The sequence below is a fragment of the Hyperolius riggenbachi genome, chromosome 3 (assembly GCF_040937935.1).
Source record: "Hyperolius riggenbachi isolate aHypRig1 chromosome 3, aHypRig1.pri, whole genome shotgun sequence".
NCBI classification, from domain to species: domain Eukaryota; kingdom Metazoa; phylum Chordata; class Amphibia; order Anura; family Hyperoliidae; genus Hyperolius; species Hyperolius riggenbachi.
In genome coordinates this window covers 258,349,842-258,370,041 of record NC_090648.1, presented here as the reverse complement: position 1 = coordinate 258,370,041, position 20,200 = coordinate 258,349,842, and the positions used below count along the sequence as shown (strand labels likewise).

At 44.7% G+C, this 20,200-nt stretch overlaps 1 protein-coding gene across 13 annotated transcripts in view; it reads right to left on the bottom strand.

The window, feature by feature from the left end:
- MAGI2 (membrane associated guanylate kinase, WW and PDZ domain containing 2) overlaps positions 1 to 20,200 on the bottom strand; it is a 1,075,940-nt gene that overhangs the window by 218,480 nt on the left and 837,260 nt on the right. For all 13 annotated transcript variants that reach the window (XM_068276199.1, XM_068276198.1, XM_068276200.1 and 10 more), the window contains one exon: positions 3,559 to 3,616. In XM_068276199.1, the coding sequence (XP_068132300.1) occupies positions 3,559 to 3,616 (58 nt within the window). The remainder of the gene's footprint in view (positions 1 to 3,558; positions 3,617 to 20,200) is intronic.

Here is a 20,200-nt window from a genome sequence, read left to right as displayed (position 1 = left end):
GTTAGCACCACCATGTAGTAGAAGGACCATCCGATTTTGAATACTGTAGGTAAACTGTCAGGTACAAACATCCAATTTTGATTGGCAAATTTTACCACTTCTTTGTGGTATGAGAGCTTACCTACACAATATGTTGATAGTATTCAAAGTCTGTTGCCCTTCATACCACACGGAGGTGGTAAAATTGGTCAGTGATTGACCAATCAAAATTGGTGTGTATGCACCTTTAGACTTGGCACCAAAACATTATGCAAAACATTATGCACCTCCAACAGTGCAGGTTTTTGTCCCGAGTAGTGTTGTGGTGTGAATTTGTTCACCAGCGGACAAGTTATGGTGAACTTTGATCTTTTGTTTGTTCACCTTTTGCATTTACATGAATGATCGTTCCTAAAAGTTTGCATTTGCATTTACATTGAGTCAATGGCCACCAACTTCAGCGGTTAATAGCAAAGCCCCCATACATGCTGGAATTTGCAGGGCATGTTTAGGAAAACAGTGGGAACAAGTGGGAACCATTAAAAAAGCATTTGCTTAAACCCGTCCGGGTTTTTGGACACTTTGTATACCTTATTTAATTAAATTGTGACTGCAGAGATGTCCACAAGGTTTTAGAGGTTTGCCTGCCATTAAAGTCATTGGGGTTCACCGTAAATGTTCTTTTTGCAAATTCTTTACAGTAAAATTTGTGAATGGTCCATGAACGTTCTTCGCTATGGCCATCTATCACTACTGCTAAGGCACCAATTACCTCACTTGTGAATATGCGGAGTTTCCTGCAAAACATGTACTGTTGGTGGTACTTGAGGAAAGGGTTGGGAAGTACTGCCACAGAGGCCCTAAGAAAAATCCTATAGGACACCAATATGCATTGCAAATATGATAAAAAGGTGGTAAATTGGATACCTACAGCATTGTCTTGCTCATAATAGAACAGAGGCGCCAAAAGTATAAAAACAGTATTTAAAAAATTAAAATTGCTTAGAAGCAATTTTAATTTTTTAAATACTGTTTTAATACTTTTGGCGCCTCTGTTCTATTTTGGTCATATATATCCACCCCTGGTGCAGGGGGATACCCCTTTCTCTTTCTACTGTCTACACAGAGCTGCTGAGTGAGGACAGGATAATCTCCTCACTTGCCTATACAGTGGTTGCCTGGAGGTAACCCTGGTTTGTGAGTATACATTTGTACTCTTTCATTACTCAACTTGCTAATAACCTATTACACTATATCGGGCTCTCGGTTTCTCTTTTACATATTGTCTTGCTCATGAATTAGCTTTTTGATGCAAGACATTTGTTTGTTAATAAGTTATGTTAGCCTTTCTCTTTGTTAAAATAGTTCTAATGATTAAAGTTTTACATTGTACCTACAATAAGCTATTATTGCATTGCTAGTTTGTAATATTTGTACATTTGCTCAATAAAACGTACTGAAATAAATATTTCAGCAAACATTAAGACTTGTTTATTTGTTCTGTCTGTTGCTGTACCTTAATGCAGTCACCTGCCAGAACAGCTGAGAGGAATTTGCAATTGGATGTCTTTGCACATGAACTGTTAACAGATCCAGATATCCCTCCTGTTGTGATTACATTTTACTCAAGTAAATAACTCACCACAGACAACCCAAGAATTACTAACTGGGGATGTGAAAATGAAAACGTGGAGCTTCTCTGTCATGCCTAGAAAATGATAGCTGTGTACAGACTGATGTAAAGTTATTTTTAATAATAAACTGTAAGTGTGGGTAGTTCTGGAACTGGCCAAGGGATGTGTAATAAATGATGTACCACAAATGAACAGCCATCGTAGCTTTGCCAGCCAAACAGCCAATATTTCCCTAAATCCAGTTCACAAACTGGCCAGCCAAGGACTGAACAGGTCCCTTTCCGACTTTGCTGGTCAGCTTGGAATGAATAGACCAGTTCTAGAAATGGTCAGACACTTCTTATATACTGCATAACACTAAGCTGCACAGACACTAACTTTTTTAAATTATGCAGGTTAGCTGCAGGGATAGCCTGGAAAGAGGTGTGCCCTATATTTCAATTAAACAGCTCAAAGTCAGCATATCAAATGTTAAAACTGAGAAATGTTATTTTTCCTTGAATAATATAGGCTCACTTAGCAATATATCTAATATAAAATCTTCTATATGTGATGGGATTGGTAAAGCAGGACAGATGGTTAGTGAACTTCTTGTTTAGAATAGGATTAAAGTTATGTTGTTTCTTGCACTGGTGCCCTGCACAATAAATGCCAATACTTGTTCCCTGCAAAGCTTCCTGCTGACTTTTAATTCCTGAAATGATAATTTGTGCTTTTATTAAGCAAAAATGTAGAAAGAGTACATGTATGCCCCAATTTTAGTAATCCCTTGGTATGGATCACTAATGACCAACAATACTGTTCTTTTATTAGGAAAAAACAACAGCGGGAAGCAAGTACTTTATTCTCCCTGTGTAAAGTAAAGTGTAATGAAAAAAGTGCTCCTATGGGGGTACTCATCTTAGAAGTGGAAAGCTTCTGGATCCTTAAGAGGCTTCTCCTGTCCTCCTCAGTCCCTCCATTCCAGTGCTGTGGCCCCCGAAATTCTGCTTGTCAGCACCTTGTGCAGGCACTACGCCCCACCCAGCTTTCTTCGGAAAAATCCAGGCTAGATTGGGTCTCTGCCACTGCGCAGACATTAGCCGCCTGCGCCGACCCAATCAGGCTCAGCTATTTCCACCGGAACAGAGAAAGCACATATGTGCAGTGCAGGATCAAGAGGACTAAGAAGGACAGGCGAAGTCTCTTTAGGATCCAGAGGCTTCCCCATTCTGAGTCGAGTAAGCCCTATGGGAGACTATTATTTTTACAGGTTAACTTTAAGCCTTAGGGCTAATTCACACTACAAGAGTTTTTCTGAGTGCTTTGTGATTTTAAAAGCTCCTGCTAATGTTATCCTATGTGTGTGTTCTCACTGGAGCGATGTGATTTTGTAAAAATCCCCCAAAGCATTGCATTAGCAAGAACTTTTAAAATCTCTAGTGCTTATAAAGCTCTTGTAGTGGGAAATGGCCCTCAGGACAGCAATGGAAAACACACATTTCCAGAAGAAGCCATAAAGAATAAATATCTTAAATACACAATTATTTATTATCCATGTAATCCTGCCAAATAAAATAAATACAAAAAACCTACACAAAAACATCTGTGTTGGTTTACAAAGAATGCAGGCCCAAAAACAGCTACTCTGTAATTCTTTCAAAGATTACTGGTAATTAATGTATTTGACCAGAGGCAATAATGAAGACCACTAATACCTGCAATGTCCACTTCTAGGCTAGACCTAATATGTGTTCAGCCTACAGGGATTCAGTGCAATCATGTCATGGCTTGGAGGCCATCACCGATGTACGGCACGACAGAGACAGCATGAATGGCATATTACAGCTTCATGTAACTTTCAGACTTTGAAACCCTCATAACTGCTTTCCTGCATGAAGTTACGTCTCAGTGATTCTGACTTGAAATAACAATAAGTACATAATAAAGGAGTTCAACAACTTACTCAACGTAGTATGTGCCATAGATGGGATCATCAATTTTCTCCCAGCCATAAGGAAGCTCTGAAAAACACATTTGGATATGCTGAAATTAATATCATAGAATACAAATACTTCACAACAGTTAAAGTACTTAAAAAGGTATTTTAAAAGTAAAATAATTTTATTTTCATTATTAACCCCCCTGGCGGTATGACTCTCGCGGCTGTGTGGCCGCTGGAGGGTTTTTTTTCACTTTTTTTATTTTTTAGCATGTAGCTAGCCTAGCCGGCTTCCCCCATCGCCATGGCAATGATCAGAGTGACGTCATCGACGTCGTGACGTCACAGGGAATCCCGATCCACCCCATAGCGCAGCCTGGCGCCGATTGGCCAGGCTGCGCAAGGGGTATGCGGGGGGGCCATTGTATCGCGGCGGGTAGTGGCGCATTGGTGGCGGACGGCGGCGATCAGACCAAACACGCAGCTAGCAAAGTGCTAGCTGCGTGTTTGAAAAAAAAAATTACGTAAATCGGCCCAGCAGGGCCTGAGGGGCACCCTCCGGTGGCTTACCCCGTGTCACACACGGGGTTACCGCCAAGGAGGTTAAAGCAAGTGAAAAAAGTACTATTCTGCAGATGTGCAAGTAAGTTACACAATTTTCTGTATAAACCTACAGTTAAGAAAACTAACAGTAGGACTAGTTCAGATTAGTTTAGTACTGCCCTGCTAGGATCACTGGCCCTTTCTCCCTTGTTCATAGTGAAAAAGGGAGTGGGCCTCCCCTCCTATGTGCTTGTAATTACCATCTGAGGTAGGACTGTGTTGCCAATACCTAACTCGATCAGGACCTAACTTCCAAACATCAATACTTGTTGGTCAAGTTAGAACTAAGTAGCATTTACTATTACTATTGTTGCTGCTGGCATAATTTCAGTTTGGCACAATACATAGTTCAAGGACAAGACAGAGATAGATAGATAGATAGAAGATAGATAGATAGGCACAGGGACATGCAGTTTATAAAAGCAACAAAAGATGATATACATCATGCATAACAATTCCAATTTGTGACACAAAAAGTGTGATCAGTTTAGTCTTGTAGGCAGGTTGACCAAGAACACAGCCTGGGCCACAACCTAAGGAAGGGGGGGAGGGGGCACTGGTGGAGTGTGTGGGGTGTAGAGGGAGTTCAAGAGGTTGACAGCCGAGGGGAAGAAAGTTTCTGTGCCTAGTGGTCCTGGTTGAGATGGCCAGAAACCTCTGGCTTGATGGGAACAAATGGAATAAGTGGTGGCTTGGGTGAGAGGGATCGTTGGCAATCCTTAGTGCTCTAGAATGCAGGAGGTCAAGTGATGGGAGGAGTCTCCCAACGATCCTCTCCGCTGACCTGATGACCCTCTGTAGTTTGTGTCTGTCAGTGGCATCTTGCTCAGGAGCCAATAACAGTAATTACAAGGCACAATAGGGAGAGGACAGCTATGGTCCTTAAGGGGCCAAAGCCATCCAGTTCCAAAAGTGTTAAAGGACAGCTGAACTGAGAAAATATGGAGGCTGCCATGTTTAATTTCTTTTTAAACAATACCAGTTACCTGGCATCCAGCTGATTGTTCGTGCATCAGTAGTATCTGAATCACGCACCTGAAACAAGCATGTGGCAAAAGCATTCAAACTCCAGTCAAACATCTGATCTGCAATGCATTAGGATACAATCTGCATCAGAGGCTATGGCTAAAAGTATTAGAAGTAGAGGATTAGCAGCACAACTGGACAAATTGGCAGTGGTGTAGCTAAGGAGCTGTGGGCCCCGATGCAAGTTTTACATTGGGGCCCCCCAAGCACTCTACACATAACAATTGATACAGAGCAAAAAAACCTGCCAATGACAACTACAGTGTCAGAGGTGCAAGAAGGGGATGGGGAATAGTTTGTTAATGATTACTACTATTCAAAGTATCTATAGAAGTGATTATTATGAGCACAGGACCAATAGAGAGCCAATACTGTAGTTGAGGGAGGGCCCTATTGCTATGTCCCTGTGAATTGCAGTGTTCAAAAGGAAATTAATATGTCAGCCTCCATATCACTCACCTCAGAAGTCCTTTTAATATATACTGTAGGTATTTAGTACAATGTAAATATGCCAATGACATTCTGCTAGGAAGTGTGTATCTGAGACAACAGATAATATCCCTTCCTTACATTGAGTCCTAAGGACATGTTCACACTGGCCATTTTGCTGTATTCCGTGAGACAGCAAGAACACAAAGGATTGGGTCTGGAACAACGAAGCATACATTAAAATTAAAAGTATACTTCCCTTTTACTGTTAAAGCTTGCATGTAGCAGTAATGCACTACATGCAGAGTGTTACCATACCGCAACCTGTTCTACCGCAATGCACCCGCTGCTCTGTGGCGTTGCTATAGGTGGTGTGTTACAAAGCGGCCGTTTTCCAGCACCGAAAACTGCGAACGTGGCCTAATACTACATAGAGCTCATAGAGCTGCACAACATTTACCTCAGGTCTGGTTTAGAGATGGTTTATGAGATGCTAATAATGCAGGCTTGCATGCAGGTTTCATGTAAATTGTATGTAGTCTGGAATTGGCCCAGTCAAAGGCATTTTTTTTTTGCATTCAATTGGTCCCAGTTCAAGCTGTAAACAGTTTGCATTAAATTTGTATGCAAGTCTGATTTATGTGCATATCAATGACCACTTAAAGATTGGTGCATGATATTTAATATGCAAGACAGACCACTAGCTCAATAAACAGTTCTCCAGTTAAAATAAAGTGCAATGCAATGTGCTGCAAAGATAAAACAAGACCATACATCACTTCATTGACAATGCAGAAAGCCAGGGCCTTTTCTTGGGCAGTGCAAGCAGGGCGACCGCCCTGGGCGCAGACTGCCAAGTAGAAGAAGGGGGCGCAGGCAGAAGGACATAACGGCTAGGGAGCTGGAGACGAGCAGTGCAGTCAAATGGAAGAAGATTACTAGCACGATCAACTTCCTTGATTCCTCCTAGGCTGCCTGCGTCAAGTGATCATCACGTCACTACCACGTGATGACACCTGATGTCCTGTAGCGGTATTGCAGGCTGTCAGTGCACGGCGCCCATGGAGGAGTCGGCTTTCTGGGCTCTCTACGCCTGTGTGTTTTCTTGGTCCCTGCTTCCTCCTGGATGAGCGGCTGGTCACTAGTAAGAAGGCAGATCTACTTGTGACCTGTGGCTGTGTGACTGTCCCTAAAGAGTAAGCGTTCACGAGTCCACGGGAGTTGGGGCGTAGGTGCAATTTTTACACCCTCACCATGGGTGCAATTTAGCCTAGAAACTGCCCTGCAGAAAGCCATGCTCTAATGTTGGATTCACCTTGTGCACATTGCATAACGCATGCCTTATGATGTGTGTGAACTGCATGGGAGACTAGATGTAAGTGCTAAAACACATCTGATGTGAGAGGGATATAGAGGCTGACATTTATTTCCTTTTAATTTATATTGCTCGACTGCCCTGCTGATCCTTTGCCTCTAATAACTTTTAACCATAGACCCTGAACAAGCATGCAGTTCACAAGCTCTGGCTAAAGTTAAAGAGATCAGCAAGACTGCCAGGCAACTGGTATTCGTTAAAAGAAATTAAATATGGCAGACTACACATCCCTCTCAGTTCAGGAGTAAATCGTTTTGGGATTGCCGAAGGTTAATATTACGCTGCTTGCAGTTTTAACCACTTGAGGACCGCAGTGTTAAACCCCCCTAAACACCAGGCCATGTTTCACAAAAAGGGCCACTGCAGCTTTAAGGCCTCGCTGCAGGGCCACACAACACAGCACACAAGTAACCCCCCCCCGCCTTTTCTCCCAACCAACAGAGCTCTCTGTTGGTGGGGTATGATCGCTCCCCCAATGTTTATTTTTTTGTAAATATTGCTTTCTTTTATTTTCTAATAAATTTGCTTATTTTTGTTTTTTATTTTTATTCTAGTCCCTCCCTCCCGCCAGCCTATCACTGTGATCGGCTGATCACCCCTGAGCCAATGGAGGGGACAGCCATGTCCCCAGTACAGCGCTGCCTTAGATCACAGCGCTGTACAGGTTTGTTTCGCCGTCAGTCTCTGCTCCATCATTCATGTGGAGATGCGCGTGCAGCAGCGCGCGATCTCCTGCACTACCCGCCCCAAGGACCTTATGACGATCAGCGTTAGGTAGTCATGGGGCTGTCACGCCCATCGGTGTGACGCGGCCGGCAAGCAGTTAATGCTGACGGGCCCCGTGCATAGGACAGCCAAGTTCTGTACTTCTCTCAGGAACAGTTTTCATTGGCTCCTGACCTCCTGAACACTGTGAGTCAATCACAGCGATCAAAAAGTGCTAAATTGAAAAAAGGTCTGGTCCTTTAAAGGGGCTAGAGCCTGCCATTCTAAAGTAATTAATTCAAAGCATGTAAGCAGCGAGGCAGAATAATGCGGTCCATCACATAGCAAAGATGTGAGCAGGCCCATACATTTGTATGGGCTGTTAGTTGATATGCAACATTTTTCAACTCTATGCCTCTTATTTATTTATTTTTCTAATTACTGAGTTTGGCGTTTTATTTATCACAGATCATTAATAGTTATTCAAGACAGTGCCTGCTAATGACTCTCACATTCACTGAACAAACTATTTTGTATTATGTATAAACAGCAATTCTAAAGAATAACACCACTTAGAATCAATATCCCTGGTGGAAGCAATTCTAAATTTATGTACTCGCACACACAGCAATTACTCTAATATACATTATATGGAAAGGCTAATAAAAGGTTGTATAGCTGATTGCCAGAGGCATAACATCCTGCTCTAGCATTTCTGTGTCTTGCAGATGATATCATACCAACAGAGCATTTTTATTTTAGGTTTACTTTAACAAAATATGAAGGATTAGAATTGTTTAAAATGCAGGCACTGCGTGCTTCCAGCTGATGAAACCAAGACAACTACGTGCATACAGACTGTAATCCAGCAAGGAAAAAGCAAAAGTGTACAGAGACAAAGATCTCCTTGTCAGGCAAGGTTAACTATAAGGAAAACAAACAACATTTCTTGGGGAAATGGTTGATAAAACCATTGTGTGGGCTGTACAAAGACTGCTGCCCAAGATATTGGTGTTTATGTCATGACACAGTCCGTCCACCAGGCACTTCCAGACATGCAAATTGTATAAAGACAAAAAAGTCAAAGTCTGCAATTGGACTACATAATACAGGAGCAGGCTTGAGGTGAGCCCACCGTAGATTGTCCGTCCCTACTGCATACTGGTGCTAGTATGCATTAAAGAGAGTCTGAAGCGAGAATAAATCTCGCTTCAGACCTCCTAGATAGCAGGGGCACGTGTGCCCCTGCTAAACCGCCGCTATCCCGCGGCTTAACGGGGGTCCCTGATCCCCCAAATCCTCTCGTTTCAGCCGGGGAGCGCTTCCTGGTTGGGGCAGGGCTAACCGCCGCAGCCCTGCCCCACGCGCGTCTGTCAGCGCGTATCTCCGCCTCTCCCCCGCCCCTCTCAGTCTTCCTTCACTGAGAGGGGCGAGGGAGAGGCGGCGATGCGCCGCTGATAGACGCGACTGGAGGCAGGGCTGCAGCCGTTAGCCCTGCCTCCAGGAGCGACCAAGTCTGCGACCAAGTGTCGCAGTAGGGGGTTTGGGGGTGAAGGGACCCCCGTTTAGCGGCGCTATAGCGGCGGTTTAGCAGGGGCACACGTGCCCCTGCTAACTATGAGCTCTGAAGCGAGATTTATTCTCGCTTCAGAGTCTCTTTAAGGACAGACAATCCATAGTGGGCTCACCTCAAGCTCCTGTAATATGTAGTCCAATTGCAGTCGAGAAGAAGAAAGCCGAGCACCACTTAATAATAACCCTTTACTGTGGATGGGTTAGCATGGCATACAGCAGTGGGGGTAAAAAAAAGCCTGACCACTGTTTTGCAAGGTCTAGCCTTGCTTCGTCAGAGGCAAAGTCTTGCACAAGTCTTGTATAAGACTTTGCCTCTGACGAAGCAAGGCAAGACCTTGTGAAACAGCGGTCAGACTTTTGTTTCCCCCCCCCCCACTGCTGTATGCCACGCTAACCCATCCACAGTAAAGGGTTTTTATTAAGTGGTGCCCGGCTTTCTTCTCCTTGACTGCAACTGCCAGACATGCATGCTCTATCCAAAGATGGTCAATGAGATGCAAGTACTTCTGGCTTATCAGCAAATTTCAACTGCGTACACGTCAGCTTGGAGTTTGGCCAAATGAACAACTTGGAAAAGGACCAGTCAGCCACCTTTTCCAAGCTGCATGCAAGGCAGAATTATTTGCATCTTAAGTTCAATCTCTAGTTTGGTCATATGGGGGAGGAGGCTTTCCACTGTGGGCAACAAAAAAGCAATCGGACAATGGAAAAAAATTCAACTCGGTTGGTTACCATCTGCCAAGATATATTAGGAGCACAGGACAGGTGATGCCTCTACATTTATCAGACCATCAGCTGGACAGTCACAATTTTTTTCAGCCAAGAAGAGGTTACATCAACCCTGTCGTGAGAGTAATAAGCTGCCCCAATTAATCCTTTAAAAAACTGTCAATACACTTGCAATCCTGCTACCTCACCTCTAATACTTCAAGCCACTGATGCAGAATGGGTATCCAAATCAGGTACTCTAACTAAAGTCTTAAAACACTAACCAGATTGCTTATTTCAGGTATGCCATACTATGAGTTTCTCATTGCCATTATATGCAACAAATTCAGGTACTATATGGGCCTGAGGAAACGGGGGTGTCACTCGCCAAATGCAAGGTCTTTTATATGTGCTGAATAAAACTACCTTTACAACTCATTGGTTGGTAATTCCTCAAAAGGTAAACATGCACTTGACTTCCATCTTAACCTGTTTAAATAATTTTATTCCATCTTGGACACCTCCTTACACCCATGAAGACAAATGGTTTCTTCATTTGCAACGTGCATATTTTAAATGAAGCAGTTGGCACACCATAAAACGCAGCTAGTACTGCGGTATACTACAACTCAGAGCCCTGACTGATATACTTTGAGGTGGTTACACCATTCAGCTACACTGAGGTAGCACTGTGCTCTGTGCAGAAATGCACAGAGCTATGCAATCATAAATTACACAGTAGTTCTGTGGTTTGGTTAGTGTTGAAAAGGCCATTTATAGGCTTTTTATAATCCTTGCAAATTGTGCATAGTATGCACTGTATTGTTTTGGACAGCACTGCACACCATGGGAGCAACCTCCAAGTTAATGTGTGAGAGAAGAGGCGGAGCTGCTACTGATGACCGAGTTCCAGAACAAGAATTAAGAATACGAGTTTCAGATTTTGCTAGATGCATGCTTGTTCCAGGCTAGCTAAGCAAGCCCACAAATTTAACACAAGAGTTGAAATGGGTCCTGCCCAAACAACCCCTTGTGGTTTCATCAATCGTTATCATTGTTTCAAAGTTGATTAACTGTTGGCATTCAATAAGATGGTGGGATTTTATCCAAAGATCCTAAAATATAGCTTCTTTTCTGAATTAATCTAATTAACCATGGCCAATATCACTCTTCATGCAAATAATACACTCCTCAAATGAATCCCACAGAAAATGAAAAGGAGTTATTTGCCCTTTGTTGGCTTCTGAAATTGTTTAATCATTTCAAATTATTTCTTAAAAGCTATTCATTGAGGTGTAACGATAAGCTTAGCAGGACTACATTCTAAAGTACAAAAGTGTCATTCAAATAGTTTCATAGTGGCTGCAAGATATCATAATAATTTCACTGTCAGGGATTTTGTTATGGTAATTTACAACTGCAATTAAATGTTAAAATGGATAGTATGCATGACAATACAGTTACTGCTGTACCTAATGACCCACTAACTAGCAGAAAACCTGGTAGGTTTACCTTAAAGCACTGGAAATAGTGGAACATTCTTTAAAACGAATAAGCTGAAAATCAAACTTTAGGCGATTTTATTGCTCTGCTGTACTATTTCCACTAGAGTTTTGCATCTAGAAATAAATGATCAAGCAGCTGATGAACAAATCAAGCTGAAAGGTAGGAATACTTAGGGAATGTTCACATTTGTCTGTGCGAAAAATGCCCTTTTTTACAAATTTTCAGACACTTTGCACATTTGTGTTTAAACATGCACATTTTTTTCAACAGTAGCTAATGGTTGTTAATGAGAAAACCAACACAATGTGAGAAATAATGTGTATTTTTTCCACGTGTAAAATAGCAATTGATGATGTGTTTTCCTTTAAGAAAATTGAGATGGATAGTTCTGGCATGTTCCTATAGCATCATCTCCCAGTGAATCTAAGACTACAGTTCACCTGAACAGTCAAAACCATAATGCTGGACAACCAATCTCTACCAACAGGAAAGAATTCCATTTACAAACAGTGTCCGTCAAATTCAGTTAAAGGACCACATTAGATGTACTGTATGTGCTCTTAAAATTAGAATACTTTTTGGTAGAAGAATTAAAGCTTATTTCCATTTTCCAAATGTCAAAACATGATACGTTTAAGTATTCCCTGATGTTCTCCTGTCACACCATTGCCCCTCCAAATGGAATCCCTTTGTTAGGCTGTACAGACGCTGCCAACGAAAAGCTGGTTGTGTCCCCTCCCACAAACCCATACTTCACAGCTCAAAAAAAAAATAATGCAAGTTTATACTTGTCTGATATCAATGAGTGCTAAAGTGCAAGTTTCAGCGACTTTGGATTTCTTCCTCAACATGCTCAACTTAGCAGTCTCCTCACAGACTACCGGGGTATTAGCAGCAGCATGTGGTATGCTCCTCCCAAAAAAGGCACTGCAGTAGGCAGTAATGTAGCATCTACCTTCCTGAAGACTCTAGACTGTAAGCTAGATCATGTAACCTCAATAATTTTGTCTGATTACCTGGATAAGAAACTTCTTACCATTATACAGGTTTTTTTCTGCTATGTGGAGAATTAAACTAATGTCATTTTTCACATTTTAGTTTGGGCTAGATAAAAGAAGGGCTAACACCTCTATTGGCTTTTCTACCTACAGGCGTTGTAACAGTACAATAAATGAGGTAAAATCAATCCAATGGAAACAGCAATACACCCTGTAATATTGGGCAATGGGTTACAAAAGTTAGGTAAGATTTAATTACATTCCCTCCATTTTCCCGTATGTAGGGTTGCCACCTTTAGTGTAAAAAAATACTTGTGGGTGTGGCCTGAGGGGTGTGGCCTAAAATTGGGAGTGGTTTGTCACAGACTTTTTAAAAGACAACTGACAAGAAAGGGATACAGAGGCTGCCATATTTTTACTTTTAAACAATGCACATTTCCTGGCTGTCCTGCTGAGCCTCTGCCTCTATTACTCTTAGCCTCACAGACCCTGAACCAGCATGAAGCAGATGTGGAATTCAGACACTACTAATGCTAAAAAAGGTCAGCTGGCAGGCAACTGGTATTGTTTAACAGGGAAATCAATATGGCAGCCTCCATATGCCACTCTAATGTCAGTTGCCCTGTAAGACTCGGCCTGAGTTTCTTGAAGGCAGCATGCCGTGCCACAAAATTTTGCAACAGTAAAGCGGGATCAATGGCGCTAAAAGGAAATGTAAAATTAAACTTACCTAGGTCTTCTTCTAGCCCCCTGAAGTCATTTTGCTCCCCCCAGCAGATGTGCCCGCCTAAAGTGGAATGACAGCAAGGGACCAGAATGACTACAGGGGGCTAGAAAAAGCCCTAGGTAAGTTATACTGGGTACATGGGGGTCAGTGTGAGAGCCATTAGTAATCATTATTGTATGGTCCCCAGCCCATTACGGATCTTCCAAATTCCCCTGACAGCAGCTTCTGCAAGTAATTCCTGGCGGGGGTTACATGCACGCCACAATGCATCCCAAGAGATATAGGCTGGTTAGATGCCAGTGCATCAATGTACTCACATCTAACCAGACTATATCTCTCAGAATCCATTCATCTCCCAAAATCCATTGCGGCATGTGGCCACCACACAGTACAAATGCTTACAGAAGCTGCAGACAGGAGAACTAGATAGGAGGATCCCAAACAGGTTGGGGCCAGATGATCAGCACCCTTTAGTTAAAGAGACACTGAAGCGAGACAAAATCTCGCTTGTTCTCTTAATAATAGCAGGGGCATGTTTGCCCCTGCTAAACCGCCGCTATCCCGCCGCTCTAAGGGGGTCCCTTACCTTACAAATCCCCCCCTGCAAAATACACGACCAACTTGGTCGTAGATTTTGCTGCCCCGTGCGCTTCCTGGTGAGGCCGGGCTACGAGCTGCAGCCCTGCCTCACAGGCGTCTATCAGCGGCGCAGCGCCGCCTCTCCCCGCCCCTCTCAGTCTGCCTTCGCTGAGAGGGGTGGGAGAGGCGGTGCTGCGCCGCTGATAGATGCGTGTGAGGCAGGGCTGTGGCTCGTAGCCCTGCCTCACCAGGAAGTGCTGCACGGGGGGATTTGAGACGTAAGGGACCCCCTTAGAGCGGCGTTATAGCGGCGGTTTAGCAGGGGCAAACATGCCCCTGCTATTATTAAGAGAATCAGTGAGATTTATTCTCGCTTCAGATTCTCTTTAAGTAATGATGCTCCCCCTGACCCCCGCACGCACAGTAGCACACATTACAAACCTGCAATTTTAAAAAAGTAAAAAAAACATTCACTGCACTTTACTATACACCTTAAAGTATACCAAAAACGAAGCATAGTTAGTGAACGTTTTAAACATACCTGGGGCTTCCTCTAGCTTATTACCCACTTATTGCTCCCACGCCGCCGTCCTCAGTCTTCTGCTCCAGTACCGGGTCCCGTAACTTCAGCCAGTCGCGGACAGTGTGAGCATGCGCAGTGCGTTCTCTCCAGCGGAGAATAGTACTACGCAGGCACAGCATTATTCTCAGCTGGAGAGAGAGCACTGCCCATGCGTAAAACTGTCTGCGACTGGCTGAAATTTTGTGACCTGGTACCGAAGAGGGAGAAGACTGAGGACAGCGGCATGGGAGCAATAAGTGCAGATGGGGCTGGAAGAACATACGGGACCCGGTACTAAAGCTGGAGAAGGCGGAGGACATCAGCGTGGGAGTAATCCGTGTGGATGGGGTTGGAGGAAGTTTTAGGACCCATTACTGGAGCAGGAGAAGACTGAGGACGGCGGCATGGTAGCGATCCAGACGAATGGGGCTGGAGAAAGTTATGGGACCCAGTATCGGAGCAAAAGGCTGAGGACAGCGGTGTGGGAACGTTGCATGCGGATGGGGCTGGAGGAAGTTTTGGGACCCATTACTGGAGGAGGAGAAGACTGAGGACAGCGGCGTGGGTGCGATAAGTGCAGATGGAGCTGGATAAAGTGACGGGACCTGGTACTGAAGCTGGGGAAAACTGAGGACAGCGGCGTGGGAGTAATCCGTGCAAATGGGGCTGGAGGAAGTTACGGGACCCGGTATCGGAGCAAAAGGCTGAGGGCGGCGTGGGAGCGATAAGTGCAGATGGGGCTGGAGGAAGTTATGGGACCCAGTATCGGAGCAAAAGGCTGAGTGTGGGAACGATCCCTGCGGATGGGGCTGGAGGTATGTCCAAGGTAAGCTCAAGGTATGTATAAACCCTCCACTATGTTTCATCTCTGGTTTCGTTTATATTTAAAAATATAATGAAAATGAGGGAGCGGGCATGTATTAGGTGCAGTTGTGGGCTGAGCCACAGCGGAGGATTTCTTTAAAAAGGAGGGGGACAGAGGAGAAAGAGGGGGGGAGGGGGTGGTGTGCATGAGGACTTATGACACATCACGCAGACACATCAGAAAGGCACATGCATCACACAGACATCACAGGCAGACATCACACACACACAGACATCACAGGCAGACATCACACACACACAGACATCACAGGCAGACATCACACACACACAGACATCACAGGCAGACATCACACACACACACAGACATCACAGGCAGACATCACACACACACACACACAGACATCAGGACACATCACACAGACACACACGCTGCATTCATACAAGCAGAGCACCTCTCGTACAGCAGCACTGCGAGTGCGTTCTGCACAGCCTGTCACAGCTTCTCCACGTGTATCTCTCAGTCTCTCTCTCCTTCTCCGGGGCACGGGGGCAGAGCTCATTTTGGGGGGAGGGGTGCTGGGCATTCCTCTGAACACTGAACTGTATCAGTGTGTTAAGCTCAGCGCTGCAGTCGGGGGAGGCAGGGGCTGTGTACATCCAGCAGAAGGGAGAACAGGCTGTAAACTTTACTCGTAGTTTATGCATTATGATTACATTGACCTGTTGTCTCCCCCTCTGCTCTTGTGGTTCAGTCCACAAAAAAAAACCGGGCAGATACATTGCCGGAAAAACTATTTTTCCGGCAGCGGCTTTGTAATTAAAATTCCGGCCGGGCCGGGGAGATAACGGCCAGGTGGCAACCCTACCCGTATGTGAATTCAGAAGCGGAATTAAATCATTAGGCTGCTTCTGATTAATGTGCATCAAAAAAAATGCAACATACTATATTTTTTTAGATCGGATCTGTATCTCCATTGCTGGGCATTGGCGCGACAGCGGGATTTGAATGCAGATTCACAATCACATCAGCATTGCCATTGCGTGTGCCTCAGAGATGGACACTGCCACACAGTGGAAACAGGACCTTACAGTATTTCCCACAATTCCTATACCGCTGGCACCAGCACAGACAGTATTTTCTTACCCCATCCAAAACTTAAAAACAAAAAAACTTGAATTCACAGTTTAAAAAACAAGCCTGCCTTTCTCATCCATTTAGTTTTAATAATCCAAAATGACATGCTGGTCACATATCATACCGCTCATTTATACAAGAATAAACTACAATATTTCTATGAGAGTACTCAAATTAAGGCAGAACATCATAAAATGAGTATGTAAAATAGCATTTGCAGCCATCTGATGACAAGAAATATGTATTGTACGTGTTTGGGAGGTGATTTTGCTTCCTTTGATTTGTTAAGCCATCTGCCAAAATTCTTCATCTCCAAACACGTCTATAATGACAGCACTAGGAAGAAGATGTGCATGAAACCTAGCATCTGCTCTTTACTCAATATACAAATGACATGTTGTTTGCATTCATATGAGGATTGCAAATTTACTGCCCACTTAATATGCCAATTTGCCAGTGATAAAATAGTGGATCAGAAGTTGTTAGAAATTTTCAAATGAAGTTAGTTATTCTAGATACCGAAAGTGTGTTCCTTCCAGTATTATGACATAACTTTTGCTCTGACAGCTCAGTAAAGAATCACCATATGCATTTTCTGTCACCGTCACTGATGAAATTCCTAGCTCATTAGCTATTAAATATTTATATGACACAAAGCACCAAACATCTGTTTCATTTGATTTTATTATTCAAAAACACATGTCCTACTCAGTGCATACTGCCATTCTGACACAACAATTAAGCACGGTTTTACATCTTACTAGATGTACAATTGATTGTACAATTAAAGACTGCAGATTGGTAAACTTGATATAAGCCTGCTCTGGTCAGAAAAACAAACTAAAGCAAAATCACTATATAGACGCAATAAAATCGGTGACTCCATCGCCAATGAGCCTTTCAACAGCATTTAGAAAAGGTTACGCTACAGAAATCCCAGTGTATAAAAATGTAGCTGTGAGAGAACGCGGAAAAGCTGCAGTGTCTGTTGGTGGGGAGGCAGCTATTTCCGCGTCCAATGCGGCGGTTTGCACGCGGACACGTGCGTCTGGTGGCAGGGCAGAACACGGAAGAGCCGCCGCTTGTGACAGCAGTAGGGCGGCGGATTCCGCGTCCAGCGCGGCGGTTTGTGCGGAGCAGCGTGGGTCTGGTGTCGCTGAGAGGCAGAACTTTTATGCTAAACAGAAGAAGGTCAGCTGATCACGCTGATCAGCTGACACCAGGGCAAGATTCTATTGGTTGATCAAGGGGTTGATTAGGGGTGGTGCTGGAGAGCACTGCTCCATATTTAGGTGCGAGGTCCATGGTCTCAGCACCCTGGAACTAGTCTGGAGTATAACACAGATGACAATACAGTTCCCTAATCTTGGGTGTGAGGTCCGTGGTCTCTACACCCTGGAACTAGTCTGAGCATAAGCAGAATAACAATACAAAGTTTCTGGCTCAGTGTGAATTCCCAGGTCCTCCTGGTTCAAACACACTGTGGGATCTGACTAAGGTCTGAGTGCTTCCACGAAGTGATCGCAATGGCAGACAACTTGAGAATGGCCAGCAGCAAGTATATATGGAGCAGTGCTCTCCAGCACCACCCCTAATTGATCAACCAATAGAATCTTGCCCTGGCGTCAGCTGATCAGCGTGATCAGCTGACCTCCTTCTGTTTAGCATAAAAGTTCTGCCTCTCAGCGCGCGCGCGCGTGTTCCTAAGCCTGTGTGCACTAACAGATCTAGCCACACCAGACCCACGCTGCTCCGCACAAACCGCCGCGCTGGACGTGGAATTCGCCGCCCTACTGCTGTCACAAGCAGCGGCTCTTCCGCGTTCTGCCCTGCCACCAGACGCACGCGCCCGCGTGCAAACCGCCGCATTGGATGCGGAAACAGCCGCCTCCCCACCAACAGACGCGGCGGCTTTTCCGCGTTCTCTCACAGTACGGCTTCTCAGGATGCAAGTTATGGAACTCCCTTTTTAAATCCTCTGCGTGCATGCGACATTCTGGCACCCAAGTTCTTTCCCCAATGCCATACCCCTTCCAGTGCACTAAATACTGCACGGAGTTCTACACAAGTCGGGAGTCCAGAATCTTTTCAGAATTATTTTCATCAATTAACACAGGGGGGGGGGGGGGGGGAAGCGGAATCCACGTGCACTGCCGGCTTGAGCAAGTACACATGGAACGATCTCTCACACCTCGCATGCTAGCAGGGAGATCGATGGCATAGGTAACGTTATTAATTTTCCTGGTTACTGGAAACGGGCCCACAAACCTGGGACCTAACTTGGGAGAGAGTTGCTTCAGAGCCAAATGTTTTGTGGACACCCAAATCAAGTCTCCTGGAAGAAATTCCCACTCAATGGAACGTCTCTTATCGGCCTGCTTCTTCTGGCCTTGGCCTTGAAAAGCCCTCCTCAAATTACTTTCTACCATTCCCCAAATTTGTCTTAAAGACTTCTGCCAAACCTCCAGGGCTGGAAACTGGGTGGCAGCTACTGGTAATGAGGTGAACTTAGGTGATCTCCCTGTCACCACCTGCAATGGGGAAAAACCAGAGGAGGAACTTTTTAAATTGTTGTGTGCAAATTCTGCGAAAGGCAAGAATTTGACCCAGTCAGTTTGAGCATCCGCCACATAACACCTTAAAAACAGTTCCAGAGACTGATTGGTTCTCTCGGTCTGGCCATTGGTCTGTGGGTGGTAGCCTGACGAGAAAGATAGCTCCATGTCTAACTGATGGCAGAATGCCCTCCAAAATTTAGAGACGAATTGGACTCCTCGATCTGAGACTATATTTTCCGGAATCCCATGCAATCCGAAAATATGTTGGACAAAAAGATCGGCCAGCTCCTGGGCCGAGGGGAGTCCTTTCAGAGGAACAAAATGGGCCATCTTGCTAAATCGATCGACTACCACCCAAATGACCATCATGCCCTCAGACCTGGGGAGTTCCCCCACAAAATCCATGGACAGATGGGTCCATGGCTCGTTCGGAACTGGCAGTGGTTGTAACGTCCCAACAGGTGCCTGACGAGAGGGTTTGCTCCTAGCACATACTGCACATTCTCTTACAAACTCTTTGCAGTCAATAGCCAACGACAGCCACCAGGCACATCTTGCAATAAGGTCCTGAGTTCTGGTGTCCCCAGGATGCCCTGCATTCTTGTGAGAATGGAACAACTGCAGTATCTGTAGACGAAAAGGTATGGGGACAAACATGACCCCTTCAGGCTTTCCCTCTGGCACATCCTGTTGGAATGGAGCCAAGGTATCTGTCCAGTCCCCCCAGGTCTCAGTGGCGGCCAGAACCACTTTCTGAGGGAGAATGGTTTCTGGGTCTGAGGGCTGTGCTGTTTCGGGCTCAAAACATCTGGACAAGGTGTTCTTACTACCGGGGGTATACGTGATTACAAATCTGAATCTTGAGAAAAATAATGACCACCGAGCCTGTCGGGAGCTAAGTCTCTTAGCGCCTTCAATGTACTCCAAATTCTTGTGGTCAGTATAGACAGTAATGGTATGTTCTGCTCCTTCTAGCCAATGTCGCCATTCCTCAAAGGCCAACTTAATGGCTAGAAGTTCCCTATTGCCTATATCGTAGTTTTTCTCTGCGGGTGAAAATCTACGAGAAAAATAGGCACAAGGGTGTAACCTTCCCTGCAGCCCCGAATGCTGAGACAGCACAGCCCCCACCCCTACCTCTGAGGCATCTACCTCTGCAATAAAGGGGAAAGTGGTGTCAACATGTCTCAAAATGGGTGCAGAACAGAACAACTTCTTTAGGGTGGAGAAAGCAGCATGGGCCTCAGGGGACCAGTGATGAGTATCTGCCCCTTTCTTTGTGAGACTGGTGAGAGGGGAGATCACCGTAGAATACCCCTTTATAAACCCTACTATAGTAATTGGCGAACCCTAGG